Source organism: Clinocottus analis, unplaced genomic scaffold (genome assembly GCF_023055335.1).
Source record: "Clinocottus analis isolate CAN_PGR_092001 unplaced genomic scaffold, fCliAna1.0.p SCAF_2, whole genome shotgun sequence".
Classification (NCBI taxonomy): domain Eukaryota; kingdom Metazoa; phylum Chordata; class Actinopteri; order Perciformes; family Cottidae; genus Clinocottus; species Clinocottus analis.
Window position 1 is genome coordinate 1,825,055 of NW_027175931.1, and position 21,248 is coordinate 1,846,302.

At 44.6% G+C, this 21,248-nt stretch overlaps 1 protein-coding gene across 2 annotated transcripts in view; it reads right to left on the reverse strand.

Annotated features, from left to right (window-relative positions):
- LOC137790426 (endothelin-converting enzyme-like 1) overlaps positions 1-17,543 on the reverse strand; it is a 35,935-nt gene extending 18,392 nt beyond the window's left edge. The window contains exons 1-6 of one of the 2 annotated variants that reach the window (XM_068584659.1): positions 17,418-17,543; positions 12,002-13,186; positions 11,163-11,231; positions 10,206-10,316; positions 9,972-10,064; positions 8,954-9,078 (exon numbers count right to left, since the gene is read on the reverse strand). In XM_068584659.1, the coding sequence (XP_068440760.1) occupies positions 8,954-9,078; positions 9,972-10,064; positions 10,206-10,316; positions 11,163-11,231; positions 12,002-12,877 (1,274 nt within the window). In that variant the 5' untranslated portion in view covers positions 12,878-13,186; positions 17,418-17,543. Of the gene's footprint in view, positions 1-8,953; positions 9,079-9,971; positions 10,065-10,205; positions 10,317-11,162; positions 11,232-12,001; positions 13,187-14,739; positions 14,799-17,417 lie in introns of those variants that run through there. The other variant, XM_068584660.1, reaches the window with a different exon arrangement.
- Positions 17,544-21,248: the final 3,705 nt, after the last annotated feature.

Consider the following 21,248-nt stretch of genomic DNA (forward strand, 5'->3'; position numbering starts at 1 on the left):
GTGATGAATTCCTGAAACTGTGGAGAAGTTATGACATTCGGGAGATCAGAGAGATTTTTTATGATGGTAAGAAGTTGTTAAATGTGAGACGTTACACACATGCGGTCTTATCGAAATAAACTCGTCGCTGGAAACAACCTGTTAGGTCAAAGCAACAAAACCACGACCTGAAGATCGTGACTTGGGGTTAAAAGTTATGTACGGAAGTTAATGAGCGGCAAATAAATTCAAAAAAGTAAACGAGGAGCCTGAAACCAGAGACAGACGGTGACAACGACAACTACGCAAAAGGTCTGGCCGCTACACAAACAGTGGCCTCTTTTGGATTGAAGACGTTGTTTTTTAAAAAAGTTATAATAGTTATATTTAATAAACCTTCCACCTGTGTTGTGTTTCTGGCGTCTAAATACTTTCTGGTTCATTATTGCATCAGAGTCGACTTCGTGGGAAATCTACGAATTAAAGCGTGTTTATTTTCGTAGATTTAGCAACAAATACAAACAGATACCTGTAGGGGGCGATAAGGTGTGTTTATCTCTTTTAAATGAGTTTTCCACTGTAACATAGTGTTGATTTTAATGCATATTTTTTAAAAAATCAATAAACATTGTTGAGAACTGCGACCGATGTGAAAGTACAGAACTGAACAAAGGTGCTTTTTTATGTTTGGAACTAAAATAACTAAAAAAAAAGCTTAATTTGACTTTTCTAAAGTGACGCATGGTCTCTGTAGTTATTGTTCTCTTCTCCTCCCGACTGGCTCACAGCTCTGTCTCTCCATCTGGCAGAGACGTCGAGAAGCAGAGAGAGAGAGAGACAGTGATGAAGAGCGAAAGAAGAAGAGGAGTCAAGAGGACCCAGCGGTGTTAAGAGCAGCTCGCTCTAATCCAGAGTGACTCACAGCGGAGGAGGAGGAAAAATACAAACATCAAGCTGGAGAGAAAAACGGATGATTCATTTATGCATTCAAGCTGTGACTTCTTCTTCTTCTTCTACTCCCCGCAGTCGACGGTCCTCGTGCCCCCACCCACTGGGTGCTCACATCTCCTCTGCCCCGAGGCGACAAATGCCCCCCCCCCCCCCCCCCCCCACTGCGAGGCTCCATGCCGACCTCAAGGCATGTTGTTGTTTTGTTGTTTTTTTTTTTTTTCCTTCTGTATTTTCCCGTTTGCGCGACGGATATTAAATCAAAAAGCGCCTCGGCGACAGCACCCCGAGGTCCCGCCGAGAGAGCGCTCGTGGATTTAATTGACGGGGGAGGAAGGAAGGGGGGAAGGAAGGAAGGAAGGAAGGAAGAGAGGGAGGGAAGGAGGAAAGGGTAGAAGGAAGGAGGAAGGAAGGGAGGGAGGGAGTGTAAATAAATAAATAAGGGGACTCGAGTGACCAATGGACATGACTTTTCTATGACTTTTAACCACATTTTTATGACTTTTAACCAAATTTTCATGAATTTTAATTAAATTTCTATAATTTCTAACCAACTTTTCATCACTTTAAACCACATTTTTATGACTTTTAACCAAATTTATATGACCTTTAACCAAATTTTCAGTTTAAACACACATTTTTATGACTTTTAACCAAATGTTCATGAGCAAACATTGTGTGAAATGTGTGTGTGAACAGTAAAAAGTGATAAAATGTAGTATTTAAACTAACAATGAGGATTCAAAGCATACAGTAAACCTTAAATGACTCAAATGAATGAGAGACAATAGTTTGATTAAAAGAATAAACATTTACATAGATGCCTGTATGTATGCTGCTGATATTTTGAGTCTCTTTCTTTTAAAAACAGATTCATTATTTAAACTAAATAAACCTCATGAACACATGAATATAACACATTTACACAACTTTGGCCTGGAAATCGGTTTTCCATGAAGGGACCCTGGTGCTTAGAGGCACTACCGCTTCAGTCCACAGGGGGCGGCAGAGTCAACACTAAAAGAAAGTACCTTCTACTATACGTCTCTCTCCTTCTAACTGATTTATTACTGTTTTGACCTTAAAGAAAGCATAAAAATAAATAATCTTAAGCTACTAAAAGTGAATTATTTCCCAAACTCGATCCATTCGTCTCTCGCCCCTCCCCCCTCCTCCCCCCTTTCCCAAATCACCCATCCCTCCCCTACACGGTCACACTTGTGTACTTCGGTGTTCGCTTTGTGCCGTAATGGAGTCGCCGCGGCGCTAAATGAAAGCCGGGAGCGCCGCACAGATGAAGCGGCGGGTCTTAATCACCGAGGACTGAGTGAAGCCTCGTTAGCCGAACGGGTTTTAATGGGGCTGGTTAGAGAGATGAAAAGACAGCGTCCCCCTCGCATCAACACATTACCAGGTAATGAGCCGGGAGGTAATGATTTTATATCTCATGTCATGAAATGAAAAGAGGAAACGTAGACGTACGGAGCAGCACGGAGGCAGGAAAACAGTTTGTGTGTTATTTAGGCGAGGACGGTTTTAATGAGGCCACAATCTTTTTCTTTCTAATTCACGATCTTTTCTTGAACCTAGCGAAGTACTTCACGATCTTTTCTTGAACCTCACGAAGTACTTCACGATCTTTTCTAGAACCTCACGTAGTACTTCACGATCTTTTCTTGAACCTCACGAAGTACTTCACGATCTTTTCTTGAACCTCACAAAGTACTTCATGATCTTTTCTTGAACATAACGAAGTATTTCACGATCTTTTCTTGAACATAAAAGTACACACAGAGTGATGGAGGGAGCAGACGGAGAGCAAGAGATGCAAGGGAGGAGTGTGTGTATGTGTGTGTGTGTGTGTGTATGTGTGTGTGTGTGTGTGTGTGTGTGTGTGTGTGTGTGTGTGTGTGTGTGTGTGACGCTGGTGTAGTCATTATGCTTTCCCCTTCATTGGAGGCCTGTTCATCTGGCTAATGGGATTGGCTGCAGTCTCTCTCTCTCTCTCTCTCTCTCTCTCTCTCTCTCTCTCTCTCTCTCACACACACACACACACACACACACACACACACCACACACAGGCGGCGGAGAGAAGAAAAGAAAAGATGGATGAGGTGTGACGGCTCTTGTCAGTCGACTTGTATGATGGGAAGAACTGTCGATGGGAGAACATGTGAGAGATGGAGGAGGAGGAAGAGGAGGAGGAAGAGGAGGAAGGTCAATAGATGGCCGTAAAGATGGAGCGCGTGTATTCTCACTGATTGAGAAACGGACAGGAGGGGAAAATGGGAGCGCGATGGATGGATGGAGGCGTCAATAGCAGCCGGAGGATGAAGAGAAGAGAAGAGAAGAGGAATGATGTGCAGGAGGAGAACGAAGGGAGATTAAAGGGAAAGGAGGAGGAGGAGGAGGAGGAGGAGGAGGAGGAAGACGGGGCGAGGAGAAATGACCGAGGAGGAAAGAAGAAGAAACAAAACTAACAAATGAGCGGAGGAAGAAAAGAAATGTTGGAGAAAGAGAGAAGAATAGATGAAAGAAAAGGTGTGAAGGTGGCAAGAGACGAGGGTCAAAAAGAAGCAAAGCATCCGTCACGTCAGCAGACAGCCGGCTCCACCTCTCACCTCCTGTGTGTGTGTGTGTGTGTGTGTGTGTGTGTGTGTGTGTGTGTGTGTGTGTGTGTGTGTGTGTGTGGTTCTATTAAATTAATCTGGAGTGTGTTTCAGAGGAATCCTGATCTCCCTGAACTCAACAGTCAAACACAAACTCGTGAGTTAAGGTGATTAAAAAAAAACAGTGAAGGAAAAAGGAGAGAAGGATGGATGAAGGAAAGGAGTTAAGGTGGAAAGGAGGATCCAGCGCGACACCCTGAAGCGCACAGCTGACTCTTCACTCGTCAAAGTAAACGTGTTTTTATATTGTGCTACTTAAGTTTATGTTGAATAAACTAATACATGCAATATGTACTTAAACATACTTTTATACACATGTTTATTCCATATGTATATTTAATATTCTTCTCACTGTTTCATTTTTAGATTTATTTTACTACCGTTCTACTGTTTGTTTATATTACTTAATCTTTTATCTTTATTTACTTGTGAGCCGTGCTGCTGTAATCCTGTAATTTCCCCACTGAGGGATTAATAAAGGATTATTTTATTTTAGATACTTGCAAAACTACGACATTTCCATCAGCTAGTACTTTAGTTTCCTGTGTTTTGCTGTAATTAACATGGAAACACTTTAATCTTATTAAAATACACTTTCATAATGTATACTTGTGTACTTTTGGTTGTTGCAACATAGTTGCTGTTGCCTCATTCGTAGAGAAGATACTTTCCATATAAAATCCTCCCTGATATTGATATTTTGTTGCATTAAATCAACAGAATCTTAAACTAATAACTGAAACTACTCACAGGCGAAGCGGCAGGAACAGGAAGTGTTTTTTTTTTTATTGTTGTGAGTTTTTTTTTGTCGTCCCGCTGCGAGTGCTACCTCCGGTTTCCTCGGCGTCTGTATTTATTTGCTCGCCGCGGTGGAGAGGAGGAACCTTGATGTGAGGAGTCCTCCTGAGCAATATGCTGATGAGCAACTCCAGGAAACCCGGTGGCTCGACTCCCTCATTTGCATGCGAGCGCCGGGTGTGACACCTTTTGTTCAAATAAAGAACTTCCTGGAGACGGTCCGGAGGTGGCAGGAAGTGAGAGAAACGGAGAAGGATGAGGAGACAATGGAAGAGGTGCAGATGGAGAGAGAGAGAGAGAGAGAGAGAGAGAGAGAGAGAGAGAGAGAGAGAGAGACAGAGAGAGAGAGTGTGAGAGAGAGAGAGAGAGAGAGAGAGAGAGAGAGAGAGAGAGAGAGAGAGAGAGACGTTTCTTTTTTTTTTACAGGCAGAATTGAAGGCGGGAGATGCAGAAGTTTGAGAAGGAAGAAGGAGACAGATGAAGAGAGATGGAGCCCGAAGAGGAAAGAGTTCGGTGAAGGGAAAAAGTTACAGAGCGAGAGAGAGAGAGAGAGAGAGAGAGAGAGAGAGAGAGAGAGAGAGAGAGAGAGAGAGAGAGAGAGAGAGAGAGAGAGAACGTCTTCAAACTGCTGCCTCCCTTCTTCTTGTTACAGCGGTCCGTAATAAAAAGAGAAGATGGACTTCAGGAGAGAGAATGCAGCTTTAACACATGAAGCATAGACTTCTATACAACCAGAGGAGTCGCCCCCTGGTGGTCAGGAGAGAGAATGCAGCTTGAACACATGAAGCATAGACTTCTATACAACCAGAGGAGTCGCATAATGGAAACTTGATGGAATATATTTAGAACTTCAAATGCTTGAACACAATAATTTGTAAGCAAAAGCTTTTACAACATTTTTTAACGTTTAAATATAATTCATACGTCCATCGTGGAGAAAAGCAGAAGTCGATTTTAAACTTTCAGGACGAAGCTGACGGAGTGACGTGAAAAGAGAGAGAGAGAAGACAGGACTCAGATCATTGAAGGCAACAGAAGACGAGGAGAGCGGATGATGGAAACGTGGACTAGAGTCGATTACTGAAGCCATCAGAGGAGGATGGACGAGGAGATCAGGAAACAACGAGAGGAACGAAAGAGACGGAGCGTCTGCAAGCTGAGACGAGGAGCGATGGTCCAAAGGAATAATCACACACTTCTACACTGTCACTTTAAGGAGAGAGAGAGAGAGAGAGAGACAGAGAGAGAGAGAGAGAGAGAGAGGAGAGAGAGAGAGAGAGAGAAATTCCTACTACAAAATAAGCAAAACCCAAACAATTAGTACATTTTTGATTTATTCCAAACGAAGGCCAGGAGACCAACAGTCACGTCCCTTCACCTTCTCTTCCTGTCTGACCAGAAAAGTGCTATTCTGTGAATTTAATTATTATTCTTGCATACATTTTGCATTTTTCTTATTGTTCTATTATTGTTTTGTATATGTTTGCATTTTTCTTATTATTTTCTAATATTCTTTGTATATATTGTGCATTTTTCTTATTATTTCCTTATATATTTTTTGTAGATATTATGCATTTTCTTATATTTTTTGTATATATTATGCATTTTTCTTATTATTTCAGTCCATATCAGAATATCACAACAACTACTAGATTAAACGGCTAGAACCCAGGTGATAAATCAGCATTTTTTTTTGCACTTCCAGTTTTGTCGCCTTAAAGTAAACATGTTTTATATTATGATACTTTAGTTTATGTTTAATAAACTAATACGTGCAATATCCAATACATTTGAGTACTTTTATAAACATTTTTATTCATCTGTATATTTATATTTTTTGTATATATTGGGCATTTTTTATTATTGTATTCTATTTTTTTTTCTATGTGTATTTTCTATTGTTTATTGCTCACGTGTATGTATAAATGCTGCTATAACAAAACATTTTCCTCTTGCAGGATTAATAAAGTAACTATCTATTTCTTTCTTTCTTTTCTCCCGTTCTGCTCCAAGCTTAACTTTTACAAAGCGGATTATGAATTATAGGAATTACACGACTCAACCCAGAGATTATAGCGCTTTGGAGCGTAGCGTTTAAAAAGAGAAGAACGGCAGGAGAGCAGATGAAAGAGACGAGGAAGAGTTATCGTGAATGAACCACAGAACGGATGAATCTGATGAAGAGGAGAAGTTTACACGGATGAGATTGTATCTGGTGTTGTGTTTGATAAAGTAAGCGAAATAAAACATGGATAAGAATTCTAAAATGAAAAATAAACTTTGTTGCTGTAAAAATGTGAAAGAAAAAAAAATGTCAAAAATGTTTGTTATGTCGCGAAAACATCATAAAAACGTATAAAATATCATTAAAATGTAAAAAAATGTGATTAGTAAAGTAAAATGTCAAGAAAAGGTCAGAGTATAGAACATAATCATGAGTTATGTATCGTAAAGAAAATCATGAGAAGCTGAAAGTGTGTTTTAAAATACTAAAGTATAAGTAAAGTATCATAAATTCAAGTACTTTGACTTTGTAGTCTATTAAAATACGAGATTGAGTTATAAAAAGTCATAGTAAAGTATGTCATGACAAGTTATTATATATATATATATATATATTGTTAAAGAGTCATAGCATAGTATTGAAGAAATAATAAAGTCATAGTTTAGTATTTAAAAAAATAATAAAGTCATAGTTTAGTATTTAAATAAATAATAAAGTCATAGTTTAGTATTTAAATAAATAATAAAGTCATAGTTTAGTATTTAAGAAGATGTTAAAGTCATAGTAAAGTCATAAAAAGTGATTGTATCATGTGTTGTTAAAGAGTCTTTGTGTAGTATTTAAAAAATGTTAAAGTCATAGTTTAGTATTTAAAAAATAATAAAGTGATAGTTTAGTATTTAAATAAATAATAAAGTCATAGTTTAGTATTTACGTAGATAATAAAGTCATAGTACAGTATTTTAAAGTCATAGTAAAAAAAGAGTGATGTGTTGTTAAAGAGTCATAGCATAGTAGCTGAAAATTGTGAAATTCATATTATAGTATTAAAATAATGGTTAAAGTCATAGGCATGTCAAAAATGTTAAAAAGTTGTAAGTCAAAAAAAGGTCATACAAAAGTCATAGTATAGTAGTATGTACGATAAAAACATGATTTATAATACAGTATGTCCAAAAAGTTTTTAAAAAGTAATGTTACAGTATGTCCAAATAAGGTTAACAAAGTTAGAGGAGATGTGTCGAAAAGATTCAGGAAAAGTAATTATATGTCAATACAAATAATTAAAGTCATAGTATATTATGTCAAAAAAAGTTATAAAAAGTCCTAAAATAGTATGTTGAAGAAAGATGTGAAAACAAAGCCAACAGTATTTTTGATAACAGCTCTTTAAAAAGTGATAGCAAAGTACGTTAAAAACACCGGTATAACGTCAGCGGTCGTCCATATGACAAAAACATTTTGCGTCTTAGTTTCAGGTGTTTAAACACAAATTAATAAAAGCTATGAAACCTATATTCCATCTCTGCCGATCAATAACGATGAACGATCAGTTTCTTACAAATGATTGATCGACACCGCGCCGGCCGCTCCGAATCGATCAGCTCGCAAACAAACGGCGAGACGAGGCGATCGAGAGGAAAACCACGACGTGGAGTCGAGAAGTCGCCCCCAAAAAACGTCCGAGCGGGTCAGACGGACGAGCATCGAGTCTCAGACGTGAACGACAAGCGGAGAAAACACGCGGAGACAACGACAAGCGGAGAAAACACGCGGAGACAACGACAAGCGGAGAAAACACGCGGAGACAACGACAAGCGGAGAAAACCCGCCGTCGCCGCAGGAGGCCGACAGCTGGTTGTGCGTTTGTGTCGAGCACGGCGACTATTGGAGAGCTGTCAGTCGCCGTGACACACATCCTGACGGGCAGCAGCCCCACGGGGGCTCCCCGGGAGGCTGTCAAGAACGAGATGAGGTGAAGAAAGTGTGTGTGTGTGGTCGTGTGTGTGTGTGTGTCTGTCCGTCCGTGTGTGTGTGTCTGCAGGTGGTAGATTGGTGTGGGTGTAGATCAATAATAATCAGCTGCAGTAGAAGTGGAAGTTCACCCAACAGACTCACCTCACACACACACACACACACACACACACACACACACACACACACACACACACACACACACACAGACACACACATGGACACACACACACACATGAACACACAAATACACAAATACATGCACAGCAGCAGCACTCAAAAAACAATCCATACACCTCGTGACATTGCAACGTCGCCCAAAACTGAAGTGGCAGCCTTGAACCAAAGAAAACACACACACACACACATGAACACACACACAAACACACACACACACTAACACACACGCACAAAACAACCTCAAACAAAAGCGCTTAGTCACGCTCGAAAAGTACAGCGTCAAAAAAATGGCTGCGTCTAATTTCATTGATTTTCGACGCACTTAACGCCTCGCCCCCTCCCTCCACCCGCCTCGCCCCCTCCCTCCCCCTTCCTCCTCCCGTCCTCCCCCCTCCCTTACCTCTTGGAGGTGGTCTTGATGATGTCAGAGACCTTCTGGATGTAATCGGTGGCGAGCACCACGATCTCCTCGTCTTCTGAGAAGTTGTCGTGGAAGATTTTGTCCAGCAGACGTTTCCAGTGAAGCTGCAGCGAAGAGGAGGAAGGTAAAGTCATGAATTATATATATATATATATATATATATATATATATATATATATATATATATATATATATATATATATATATATATATATATATTAGTTTAGTTTCACAGTGAGTGAAGAAGTGAAAGAGAATAAACTCAGAAGCCGTTCATCTGGTCGAGTCTCCGTCTTTTACACAAACTTCACACTTTTTCTGTTTGTGCAGTTTTTTGGTCCGACGAGTTAAAAATCAAACTCTTAATCTTCGTCTTTCCATCCTTCCTTCCTTCCTTCCTTCCTTCCCTCCTCCCCTTATCTGTCCCTCCCTCGAACATGAAACATCTTGAGGATTTCATGTCAGTGTTCCCGCTGCTTTAGAAAAGAGCCGCCCTCCCGCCTTGCACCACCCGCCTGCGTCTCCAGTGCCTCCTCCCCCCTCCCCCCCCTCATCTCCCCCCTCCCTCCCCCCATCTTCTCCCCTCTCTCCCCCCTCCCTCCATGATTTCCAACATCTACCAATGTCTCCTCATTTCCTCCTTTTCTCTCTACCTATTCCATCGCTCAACCTCCCTGTCTCTCCCCGCGGGGCAGATAGCTTTTTCAGAGTCGCTTTGGCCTCTGTGAGTGTGTGTGTGTGTGTTGTGTGTGTGTGTGTGTGTTGTGTGTGTGTGTGTGTTGTGTGTGTGTGTGTGTGTGTGTGTGTGTGTGTAAAGCGCTTTAACACTCCCTCGCTCACCCAAACACACCAACACATTCGCCACACTACTTAAAATGCTCAGTTGGAGTTCAAATCTTAATCCATCACGTCTGCTTCTACCCAAAATGCACAGCCTACACACACACAGACACACACACACACACACTACATATAAGTGTGTGTGTGCAGCACTCACACTAGGAGCGATGCGCTGCAACTGCCGGAGGGTGATGCGGTTATACATGGTGCTGATGTCCTTTCTTTGGTCGTCATATTCTGACACAGTGATCTGGAGAGAGAGAAAGAGAGAGGAGGTTTTTACTCAACACTGCACACACACACACACACACACACACACACACACACACACACACACACACACATACACACGCATGCATGCACATGAACAAACGCGCCCAAATCAGCTCACGTTGGCCAGACGCGTCTCCAGCTGTATGATCTCCTTGGACTTCTGCGTGGCGTTGTGAGCTCCCAGCATGCTCAGCAAGCGCTCCATCAGGGCCTTGTACGCCGCCAGGATCTGAGAGGCGGCGCCGCGACATCATCGGTAATGGCCGGTGACGGGAGAGTGAGGGGAGGGGGGGCGACATGTGGCAAAGTGGACGGGACAACAAAAGCACAGCGGGCGACAGGAAAACAGGTGGATTGATGAGGACGAGAAAGAGAGAGAGAGAGAGGGTCAGAAGGACAGATGGAGGAAGGAAAGAAGGGGAAGAAGGGAAGGAGGGAGGAAGAGTGTGGATAAGGCGTTGACATTTTGAATGTCGCCAGCTTGGCGTTTTTGCAACCATATTTGGACGGCGGAGGAGCGACATAGAGACGTCGTATACGTCTCTGGTGTCGACCTGTCAATCACCTGGTAGCCCCGCCCCTAAAGCGTCCCCTGCTTTATGGTCTGTTTGACTCCAACAGACCATAATGTACTAAATGAACATCATGCTGTATAGAAGAAGACTAGAAACTAGAGATTGAGACATAAACTCATGTTTACAATGTTTACTGAGGGAATACATCAAGAGAGAAGTAGAGTCACTTATATAGACTTCTATACAACCAGAGGAGTCGCCCCCTGGTGGTCAGGAGAGAGAATGCAGCTTTAACACATGAAGCATAGACTTCTATACAACCAGAGGAGTCGCTCCCTGGTGGTCAGGAGAGAGAATGCAGCTTTAACACATGAAGCATAGACTTCTATACAACCAGAGTAGTAAGGGAAGAAAGAGGAATTCAGGATGATGGTAAGTCAGTAATACCTATCTTATGGAAAAGAAAAGTTGTGAAGAAAGGGAGGAAAACAGGGGACTAACGGGTGATGAGGTGAAAGAGGGGGATGATGGGACGGCGTTGAAGATGGAGGTGTGTTTACCTTCAGACTGTCCTCGTCCTGGCCCAGGTAGAGGCTCCTCTCAGGCAGCGTGAGCCCCTCCTGATCGATCTGAACGCATACAGGACCGGTTAACATTGTAGCATGCTTGTAGATGTAGCATGTTTATATATGTATTGTGTTTGTATATATAGCATGTTTATATATGTAGCATGTTTGTAGATGTAGCTTGTTTATATTTGTAGCATGTTTATATATGTATTGTGTTTATATATGTAGCAAGTTTACAAGTAGCATGTTTGTATATGTAGCATTCATCATGTTTATATATGTAGCATGTTTATATATGTAGCATTTATCATGTTTATATATGTAGCATGTTTGTCTATGTAGCATTTATCATGTTTATATATGTAGCATGTTTGTATATGTAGCATTCATCATGTTTATATGTGTAGCATGTTTGTATATGTAGCATTCATCATGTTTATATGTGTAGCATGTTTGTATATGTAGCATGTGGAGCTCACATTATACTTTCTGCAACTTGGAATTTTTTTCATGTAGAGATTTCATTGTTACCTATTTGTTTTAAATACATTATTAATGAAATTCATCTTGAATTGCATCATTTATGACGTTGTAACTGTGGTATTCTGCTGGACAGACGTGTTTGAGTTCTCTCTCCTTCCAGCCGTGGTTGTGTTGTTTCCACAGAGGCGCAGGACTTTAATATTGCAGTAAAAATCAAGGCTACGGAGAGAAAAACGCCCCAAAACTGCCTCGGGGGCTCAGAGGGTCAAGCAGCTGCTAATGCACCGAAAAGAAATGCAGTTTGCAGCCGGCGACATCGCCGGAACAGAAACCCCACCCTCGCTCACCCTGATGGCGTTCCTGGAGGAGTTCTTGTCGTCCACGTTGACGGTGAGGGAGAAGAACACGGCGGTGCTGTAGACGCCCTGCGTCCGGTACAGCAGCTCGTTGAAGTCCGGCCTCAGCTCGGCGCCCTCCCGCTCCCACCCGGCGGCGCCGGGCGGGGCCCCGACCAGGTCCCACCCGCCGCAGCCGTCGATCACCTCCGTCATGGGGTCGGCCCCCAGGTTGTCGATCTCCCGGATGTCCACGCAGGCCCGGTAGAACTCCTTGACCTTGCGCTCCGCCGACTCGGGGCCGTGCCGCCGAATGGGCTCCAGCAGGAGCCGCTGCAGCTTCTCCTCGTTGTGCTCGCCGATGGCGGAGATGATGCCGTAGCTGAGCTTGTCCTCGGGGATGCGGTGGCGCCGCAGCCAGCCGCCGCACGCGAAGGAGTAGAAGTCCTGGCAGGGCTGGATGGTCGGGTCGATGTTGGCCTGGATGAAGCGCGCCGCCCGCAGCAGCGTGCGCTTGCGCTGGCAGTCCTGCCGGCACTGCGGGTCCTGCAGCGCGTCCAGGGAGATGACCTTGAGCGCCAGCATGCTGCCGAGGATGACGCACATGCCCGCCGCGAAGACCAGCGCCGACAGGAGGCAGATCTCCCTCCGGCTCCAGCGGGGAAGCCCCCCGCCGCCGCCGCCGCCTCCGCCCCCGCCGCCGCCGCTCGGGTCGCGGTTCCGGCCGTTGGACAGCGTCCCCCCGCGGCTGCGCCCGGCGTGGCGGTCCAGGCTCCCCCCCAGGTGCAGGGTCATGCCGTTGCTGAGGATGTCGCTGCTGCAGCGGCCGCCATACTTCACTTCCTGGAACTCGTCGTAGTGGGCGGTTAGCGAGTACGTCTTCTCCATGGCGGTGCGCAGGGCCCCCCCCCGGGGCGAGCGGCAGGGGGCGAGGACCGGAACAATGTCGGTGGGTTTTCTTAGCGTCCAGCCATGAGGGACTCCCACGACGGACGGAGACCAGGAGGCCGAAAACACTGAAGGGACGTCAAAGAAAATCCGCGTCGGCCCTCTTCAGGGAAAGTCCCATTTAATCTTTTCAACTCAAAAGCCGGCCGAGCGACGGGCTCCCATTGGGTCCAGCTCTCCCTCTCTCATCCTCTCTCTCTCCGCTGCCTCTCCATTCGTCCTCCTCGTCTCCAACAAGTTACAGGTGACCTGCCGGTAAAAATAGAAAAAGGAGACGGGAAGAGAGGGCCGTAAGTCAAGGGAGACGGTGGGTAACCGAACACATTATTGTTGTTGGATTTGGGGGAAAGGGAGGGGGGGGGGGGGGGGCGTCGGTCAGATGGATCAATGTCGGCAGGAGCGTCGTCAGCTGGGCAGGAGAGCTGGCAATCACCATAACTTAGCCGGTGTCGCTCCACATTCATTTATTCGTTCTTACAAAACGACGAGGGGGAGAATTTATGCCCTCTTACGTCTCAACAAACTAAAGAAACACTTACGAACACGGCGGGCGTCAGTTTTTTTTTATTTAAAAAAAAAAGCAATAACAAGCTACCGCATCGTGAGCTAGAGGACAAAACATCACTCGTGCATCCCTAAGTGTTTTTATTTTGGACCCGCGGACACCGATTCACGGCGGTTTCTGTCAACGAGACGAGATATATCTGTGCGAGCGTTTTGCTCGGCTTCTGCTTCGTAAAGACCCCGCAGGCGATATCGCAAGACTTTAGCCGGAGAGATGCTCTGGACGCTGGACGAGTGTGAGTTTACACGCCCTTGTGTGTGTGTGTGTGTGTGTGTGTGTGTGTTTGCAGTGAGCTTGCTGAAAAGCTGTGAATGCGATCTGTGAAAATTGATCCCCGTTATCTCCTCTGAGAAACGCAAACTCCAGCATGGATGTTTTTTACAAGTTTTTATGGGAGTGCTGTATGCAGATAAGGAGGAGGAGGAGGGAAGGGGGGATAAGAAGATTAGAGTTTACAGGTAAATAAAGAGAGAGAGAAAGAGCGGACATCTTTCTCCTGCGAGAGGTCGTCATCAAGGTGATGATGGAAAAGGGTTCATTGTGTTTCAGGGGTAACACAACCACATTTTCATGACTTTAAACCAGATGTCCATGAGCAAACATTGTGTGAAATCAGTGTGTGACAACCAGAGGAGTCGCCCCCTGGTGGTCAGGAGAGAGAATGCAGCGTTAACACATGAAGCAGAGACTTCTATACAACCAGAGGCGACCGGGCATCTCATCGTGGTGGAAGAGTGCTTCTGTGCCGTGTCGTTACCAGTTCAACTCATCATCCATCAATCCTCTGCCTTGCTGCACACACACACACGCATGCACGCACGCGCACACACACACACACACACACACACACACACACACACACACATATCCACGGTGCAGATTCAGTATGATCGTTTCTGAAACGTGAATATTACAGAACTGCTGCTCCAGATGCACTTTCATGTATGTCACAACTCCTTAAGCATTATAATGAATTATGATGATGCACACGCACACACACACACACACACGCACACACACACACACACTGAGTGGACACCCAGCGTATGGCTAATGGATTGGATCTTGCGAGTTCCATCACAGGGAGAGGAATGTGTGATGAATGGCTATTTACCGAACATGACAGGGCTTAATATCTTAGAGTCATACTAATGCTGCTGCACACACACACACACACACACACACACACACACACACACACACACACACACACACACACACACATTAAAAAACCCACCCCTGGTGATGCACAGCGACTCGTCAGTTGTCCCAATCATCTTTCCAGCAACAGACAATGTCTTATTCACATGAAGCAGGACGGGTTCTCAACGTGTGGTCCGGGGACCTTCAGGGGTTCCTGCAGCCTGACACCAAAGTAATACTGGATCTAAATGAACCAAAAGCATCATTTCCACTCATTGCCACATGCAAACATACCCTTATTTCCAGAGAAAATCCAGTAATTCTGTCTTCTAGACGCTTCGCGGGACACTTTGACCCCGAACTACGAGGGTCACCCAGTGAGAAGAACATGAATTAAACATGAAACATGATTATCTGGTGTTATAAAAGGGCTGAGTATCATGTCTTTACAGCCGGAGAGGTGGAGATAACCTGCAAAGAGGAAGGGAGACGTGTAGCAAACTGCCCTTTCCTCTCGCTCCTCCAACCAATGATCATAAATCCTCCCGCAGGAGATCAATGGGCAATCGATGGGCGGAGGCCTCTGATGGTCCGGGTTAAGGAGCCTCTGCTGACGGATGGCGGCTCCGCCTTCATAAACGTCTCCATGTAACCGGCTTCACACACAGAGGACGAGCTCATCCATTCGGTCATCGATCGAGTTGCGATGCCAGCGAATATTCGGATACTTAAATACGAAGTTTCCCACCGCTAACATCGCAGTCCACGTTAGCCGGTGTGCGCGGCAGCGGGAGCAACCGCCAGAGATTGTTATTTGCTTTATTGCTGCGGGCGTTAACGCGCCGACACATTAAAAGATCCCCCCCCCCCTCCTTGTGGTCCGAGGGGAAGCCGTCGGATTCGTCCACGGCGAGGCGTAAAGTCGTCCCGTGGTCGCCATCGACTTCGCAAAACAGAAATTGCAAAGTCGCCAACGATCGCCGGAGGGCACATTTAAAGAGGACCATAAAGGACGGTATCTATATGTATGTTTTATTTATATATTTCACTCTGTGGGCATATAATTCACGGAGGTGAATCGATACTGAAAGCCAGCAAAGAAAAGTTGATCCGAAACCTCCCGTACGACACAGGAAGTGAAAAACTGCCACTTCCTGCGAACCCGTCTCAGAGTTTGCGACACGGTAACTTTACCATGAACATAAATTCACAGGGAGCAAACTCTCACTCTCTCTTTCTCTCTTTCTTTTCCTCCCCTCGTCTGCACTTTGTGATGATATTTTCGGTGCCGGCCAAGAAATAAGAGCTTAGCGGGGCGGACTCCATATACTTTTATCTCCTCTCAGGCGAGTGACGTCACCTGAAAGCCCCCCTCTATAAATGCTTTATTATCCCCTAATCAAAGTGGTCACAGAGCCTGACCCCCCCGCCCCCACCCGCCCTCATCCTCCCCCATAAGAAGCTGCCTTCAGTGGGAGCCGGGCCCCTCCAGCCTTATCGCCGGCCGCCAGAGGCTGCAGTAGAGGGCCACGGTGAGTTTGTGCATGAGCTACAGATTTGGACACACGAGCTCAAGAGCCCAATATAACACCGGGACGATGCGTCTTTAGACCCTTTGTGGGGGCCGTTAAAAGTAGTTTTTAATGTCCTGCAGCATATGTGGGAGTCTGTCCCCCATCAGCAGTATTACAACACAATGAATGAACGAGCACAACGGGGCTCTTTAATTCTATTTGATGGTTCAAACAGAAGAGTTTGAGGCACTTGAAGAACACACACACACGCACACACACACACACACACACACACACACACACACACACACACACACACACACACACACACACACACAGTCATAACTCTATTAACCTCTAATGACTTCCCTAAGTCCTGACAGTGACCTCTGCCAAACTACACTCAAATTATTGATGTTTTTGACCACTTTCACCTGTAGCCTCGCTGCGCTGATTGCGGCTCTCTGCTCCGCTATGAGAAGTCCTCTCCCCCTGCACACAGCCAGCCGTGCTGTGTATCATGAGCCGGGATATGCCGAATGAATCATCGTTGCATGAATTTGCATCTGTGGGGTTTTACGTCATGGTCTTTAAAGACCGGGAGAAGAGAAGTTAAATTGCACTTATTTTAAGCGGAGTTCTGTATAAAGAGCGATTGGCAGAGTCATTAAACAGATATATAAAGTAGGATACCGGGTGTCAGGGCTGTTAGGATTTCAAAGTTTTTGGGGGCGATGCAGGCAACCAGGAAAACTGCAGGTCAGCAAGATAAATATATAAAAACAACCTTTTTTTTGCATATTTTGACATTTAGTTCTGATGAACTTCCAATGATGTTAAATCACCATCGACGCAAACACGTTTTAAAGGAAGTGCAGCACAAAGAGAAGAAATAAACACGTAAATCCACGCGCGTTCCTCTCCATTGAGACGCGTCATTAAGTCACCAGTCTGCTTCACACCGGCTGCGCATCCGCAACCAGCCGGCGGCCGCGTCTCCTCCACCGGCCGTGAAAACTTCTCGTCCCGCTCTCTGGCACGTGAAGAAAAGACTCACACGAATGCACGCGCGTGTCCCTCTCGCCGTACACCTGATAAACACGTGACTCACAAGTTAATTTATGGCTTTTTGTTTTCTCGCGTCCGTGATTTAAAAGCAGCTCCGAGCTGCAAACTTGTGCAGAAAGAGCGAGAAGAAGAAGAAGAAGAGAAGCTGAAGAAGAAGAAGAGAAGCTGAAGAAGATGAAGAGGAGCGTACCTGTGGGGGTTGCGTGTCTCCCGCGTGTCTCCTGCTGCGTGTCTCTGCGGCTCGGAGCTGAAGCAGGAGATCCGGTCCGCTGCTCGCGACCCGCTTATCCTGGTCCACCTCCAGAGATCCTCACGCACCGGATCCACCGCGCGCACTGACGCTGCTGCTGCGATGTGTGAGGAGAGAGAGGAGAGAGAGAGAGGGAGGGAGAGAGAGAGAGAGAGAGAGAGAGAGAGAGAGAGAGAGAGAGAGAGAGAGAGAGAGGAGAGGGGGGGGGGGGGAGAAGGAGAGAGAGAGAGAGAGAGAGAGAGAGGGAGAGAGGGGGGGGGGGGGAGGAGAAGGAGAGAGAGAGAGAGAGAGAGAGAGAGAGGGAGAGAGGGAGAAAGGAGAGGAGTGAGGAGGGGGTCCTTCATTAATAAGGTAAGAGACACACACACACACACACACACACACACACACACACACACACACACACACACACACACACACACACAAACACACACACATAGTCACAGACACTTACACACAGTCACACACGCGCACGCACACACACGAACAGTCACACACACAGTCTCACACACAGTCTCACCCACACACACACACACACACACACACACACACACACACACACACACACTTATTATCATGTGTTTCATTTTAAGTGTGTTTGTGAGGTTATGAACCAAACAGCTTTATTTATTTATATTTTATTACTTTCTACTTGTTATTGTTCAGCATCCTGATAATGAACCAAACCAAAGCTTCTGAAAGCTCACAGTGAATATTAAAACATCCCATAATAACCACGTCCAGGAGGAAGAGTCTCTCCCACTGATTGATTATATCGAGCTGCAACGTTTTTATGATTCCACCAAATCACACAAAATCTATTTTAGTCATAAATCTCTCGACATTAATCTGAAGCCACAAAGCAACCAATCAGAAGCAAAAGGTCACAAATATTATTATGCAAATGAGCCGGTTACTAACTGACCGTTTCATCACGTTCAGAGGGAGCGATTTCATATATATATATATATATATATATATATATATATATATATATATATATATATATATATATATATATATGTGTGTGTGTGTGTGTGTGTGTGTGTGTGTGTATGTGTGTGTATGTGTATATATATGTACATATATACATATATATATATATATATACATATGACCTTTTGTTGACTCGTTATGAAAATAGAAAACAGCTCAAACTGAATTTGTCCGGTTTTCAATATTGCACTCGATGTCCAAGATGCTTTAAAAGATGAGTTTTTCATGTCCTCTCATCTTAAAAGTAGTGTTTTTCATATATTTTCAAAATAAAAGTAGTATTTTCCATATATTTTCAAAATAAAAGTAGTGTTTTTCATATATTTTCAAAATAAAAGTAGTGTGTTTCATATATTTTTAAAATAAAAGTAGTGTTTTTCACATATTTTCAAAATAAAAGTAGTGTTTTCCTTATATTTTCAGAATAAAAGTTGTTTTTTTCCATATATTTTCATAAGGAAAGTAGTGCTTTTCATATACTCTTATGTTAAAATAAAAGTTTTTCATTAGTCTCACGATAAAATAATGTTTTTTATACACACTGTTTTTTTTCATATATTCTTTCATTCATATATTTTTAAAGTAAAAGTTGTGATTTCTATTCTCTTGTTTTCAAAGTAGTGTTTTTCCTTTACGATCATCTTAAAGTAATATTTTTCGGAAAGTCTCATTTTATATCCTCCCCGACTAAAAGTGGTGTTTTTTCCGATGCTCTCATATTAATGTAATAGTGTGTTTCACGTACTTTCATAACAAAAGTGATGTTTTTTCATATACTCTTGAATAAAAAGTCATATTTCTTACATACTTGTCTTCTAAAAGAAGTGTTTTTTTTTAGATGCTCTCATAAGAAAATAAGTGTTTTTCATATACTCTTGTATAAAAAGTCATATTTTTCACCCTCTTTCATAACAAAAGTCATGTTTTCATACAGTCTGGTATTAGAAGCCCTTCATCTCTCAGCTCCATCATCATCCTCATGCGTTCCCAAACAGAAGTTCCCAGAAGTCCTGATGACTCCGCCTCCTTTTCCTTTACAAACGGCTATGTGGAGCGTTTCATTCCTTCCTCTCCCGCCGATGTGATTTTCCTCGGTTAATTTACCTTCAGCTCGGGGACATTTTCATCCCACCTTTTCCCCGGTCGCTCCCCGGGGCTCTTTTGCTTAGTTTTTTTTCATCCCGGCTAACAACGGCGAGACAAAGCGAGAGCGCCGGCCTGTAATCCGGCTCAGCGGAGCGGTGGATTTAGGTTCAGCTGCCAGGAGCGGGACACTTGGGCGAAATTATGCCGCGACACTCGCCGCCTACAGACCCAGACTCACAAGCGAGTGTCCCAGCAGGGCCGGTTTTGGTGTGTGTGTGTGTGTGTGTGTGTGTGTGTGTGTGTGGTGTGGGGTTGATGATGAGCAGATGAGGCCGGGGCATCGATGTCGGAACGGGAGCGGAGCGCCGGGATGAGTGGCGCTCCAGTCCCTCGGCACTTTGGTTCATCCTCATTTTTATTAGGCTGTTATTTACACACCTGCTGCCACCGGGACGGACGACACTCACTATCTCATCTTCACTCTGGCTCTCACACACACACACACACACACACACACACACACACACACACACACACACACACACACACACACACACACACACCTGCGCTGAGATTTCCTCTTGACAATAATCGAAGAGTCTATATGAGCTGCAAGCAGGTGGTGACCTCTGATTCTGCAGAGTGAAGTCTATGCTTCATGTGTTAAAGCTGCATTCTCTCTCCTGACCACCAGGGGGCGACTCCTCTGGTTGTATAGAAGTCTATGCTTCATGTGTTAAAGCTGCATTCTCTCTCCTGACCACCAGGGGGCGACTCCTCTGGTTGTATAGAAGTCTATGCTTCACGTGTTAAAGCTGCATTCTCTCTCCTGACCACCAGGGGGCGACTCCTCTGGTTGTATAGAAGTCTATGCTTCATGTGTTAAAGCTGCATTCTCTCTCCTGACCACCAGGGGGCGACTCCTCTGGTTGTATAGAAGTCTATGCTTCATGTGTTAAAGCTGCATTCTCTCTCCTGACCACCAGGGGGCGACTCCTCTGGTTGTATAGAAGTCTATGCTTCATGTGTTAAAGCTGCATTCTCTCTCCTGACCACCAGGGGGCGACTCCTCTGGTTGTATAGAAGTCTATGCTTCATGTGTTAGAGCTGCATTCTCTCTCCTGACCACCAGGGGGCGACTCCTCTGGTTGTATAGAAGTCTATGCTTCATGTGTTAATGCTGCATTCTCTCTCCTGACCACCAGGGGGCGACTCCTCTGGTTGTATAGAAGTCTATGCTTCATGTGTTAAAGCTGCATTCTCTCTCCTGACCACCAGGGGGCGACTCCTCTGGTTGTATAGAAGTCTATATAAATGACTCTACTTCCCTCAGTAAACATTGTAAACATGAGTTTATGTCTCAATCTCTAGTTTCAAGTCTCTTTTTTTCTCGTGGTGTCAGACTACAAGTCTATTTTCCGAGCGTCTAAAAATATAATTTTTCTTGCCCTGGTTCACTTGATTCATCAAGGTCCCCAATGCAGCTGACATCTCACAAAGGAAGTCAGAGACTGAGATGATAATACTTTCTTTTTTTTAATATATTTATACAGTGGGCCGATTTCACGAGAACACTGCAGCCGGCGTGTGAGCGGTGATGAATGGGCGCCGCCTTCCTTCAGGGACGGTGTAATAGAATTACAGCGCTAGCCTCTGGGTAGCTCTCGGGTTTAGCCCAACTGAAGATGG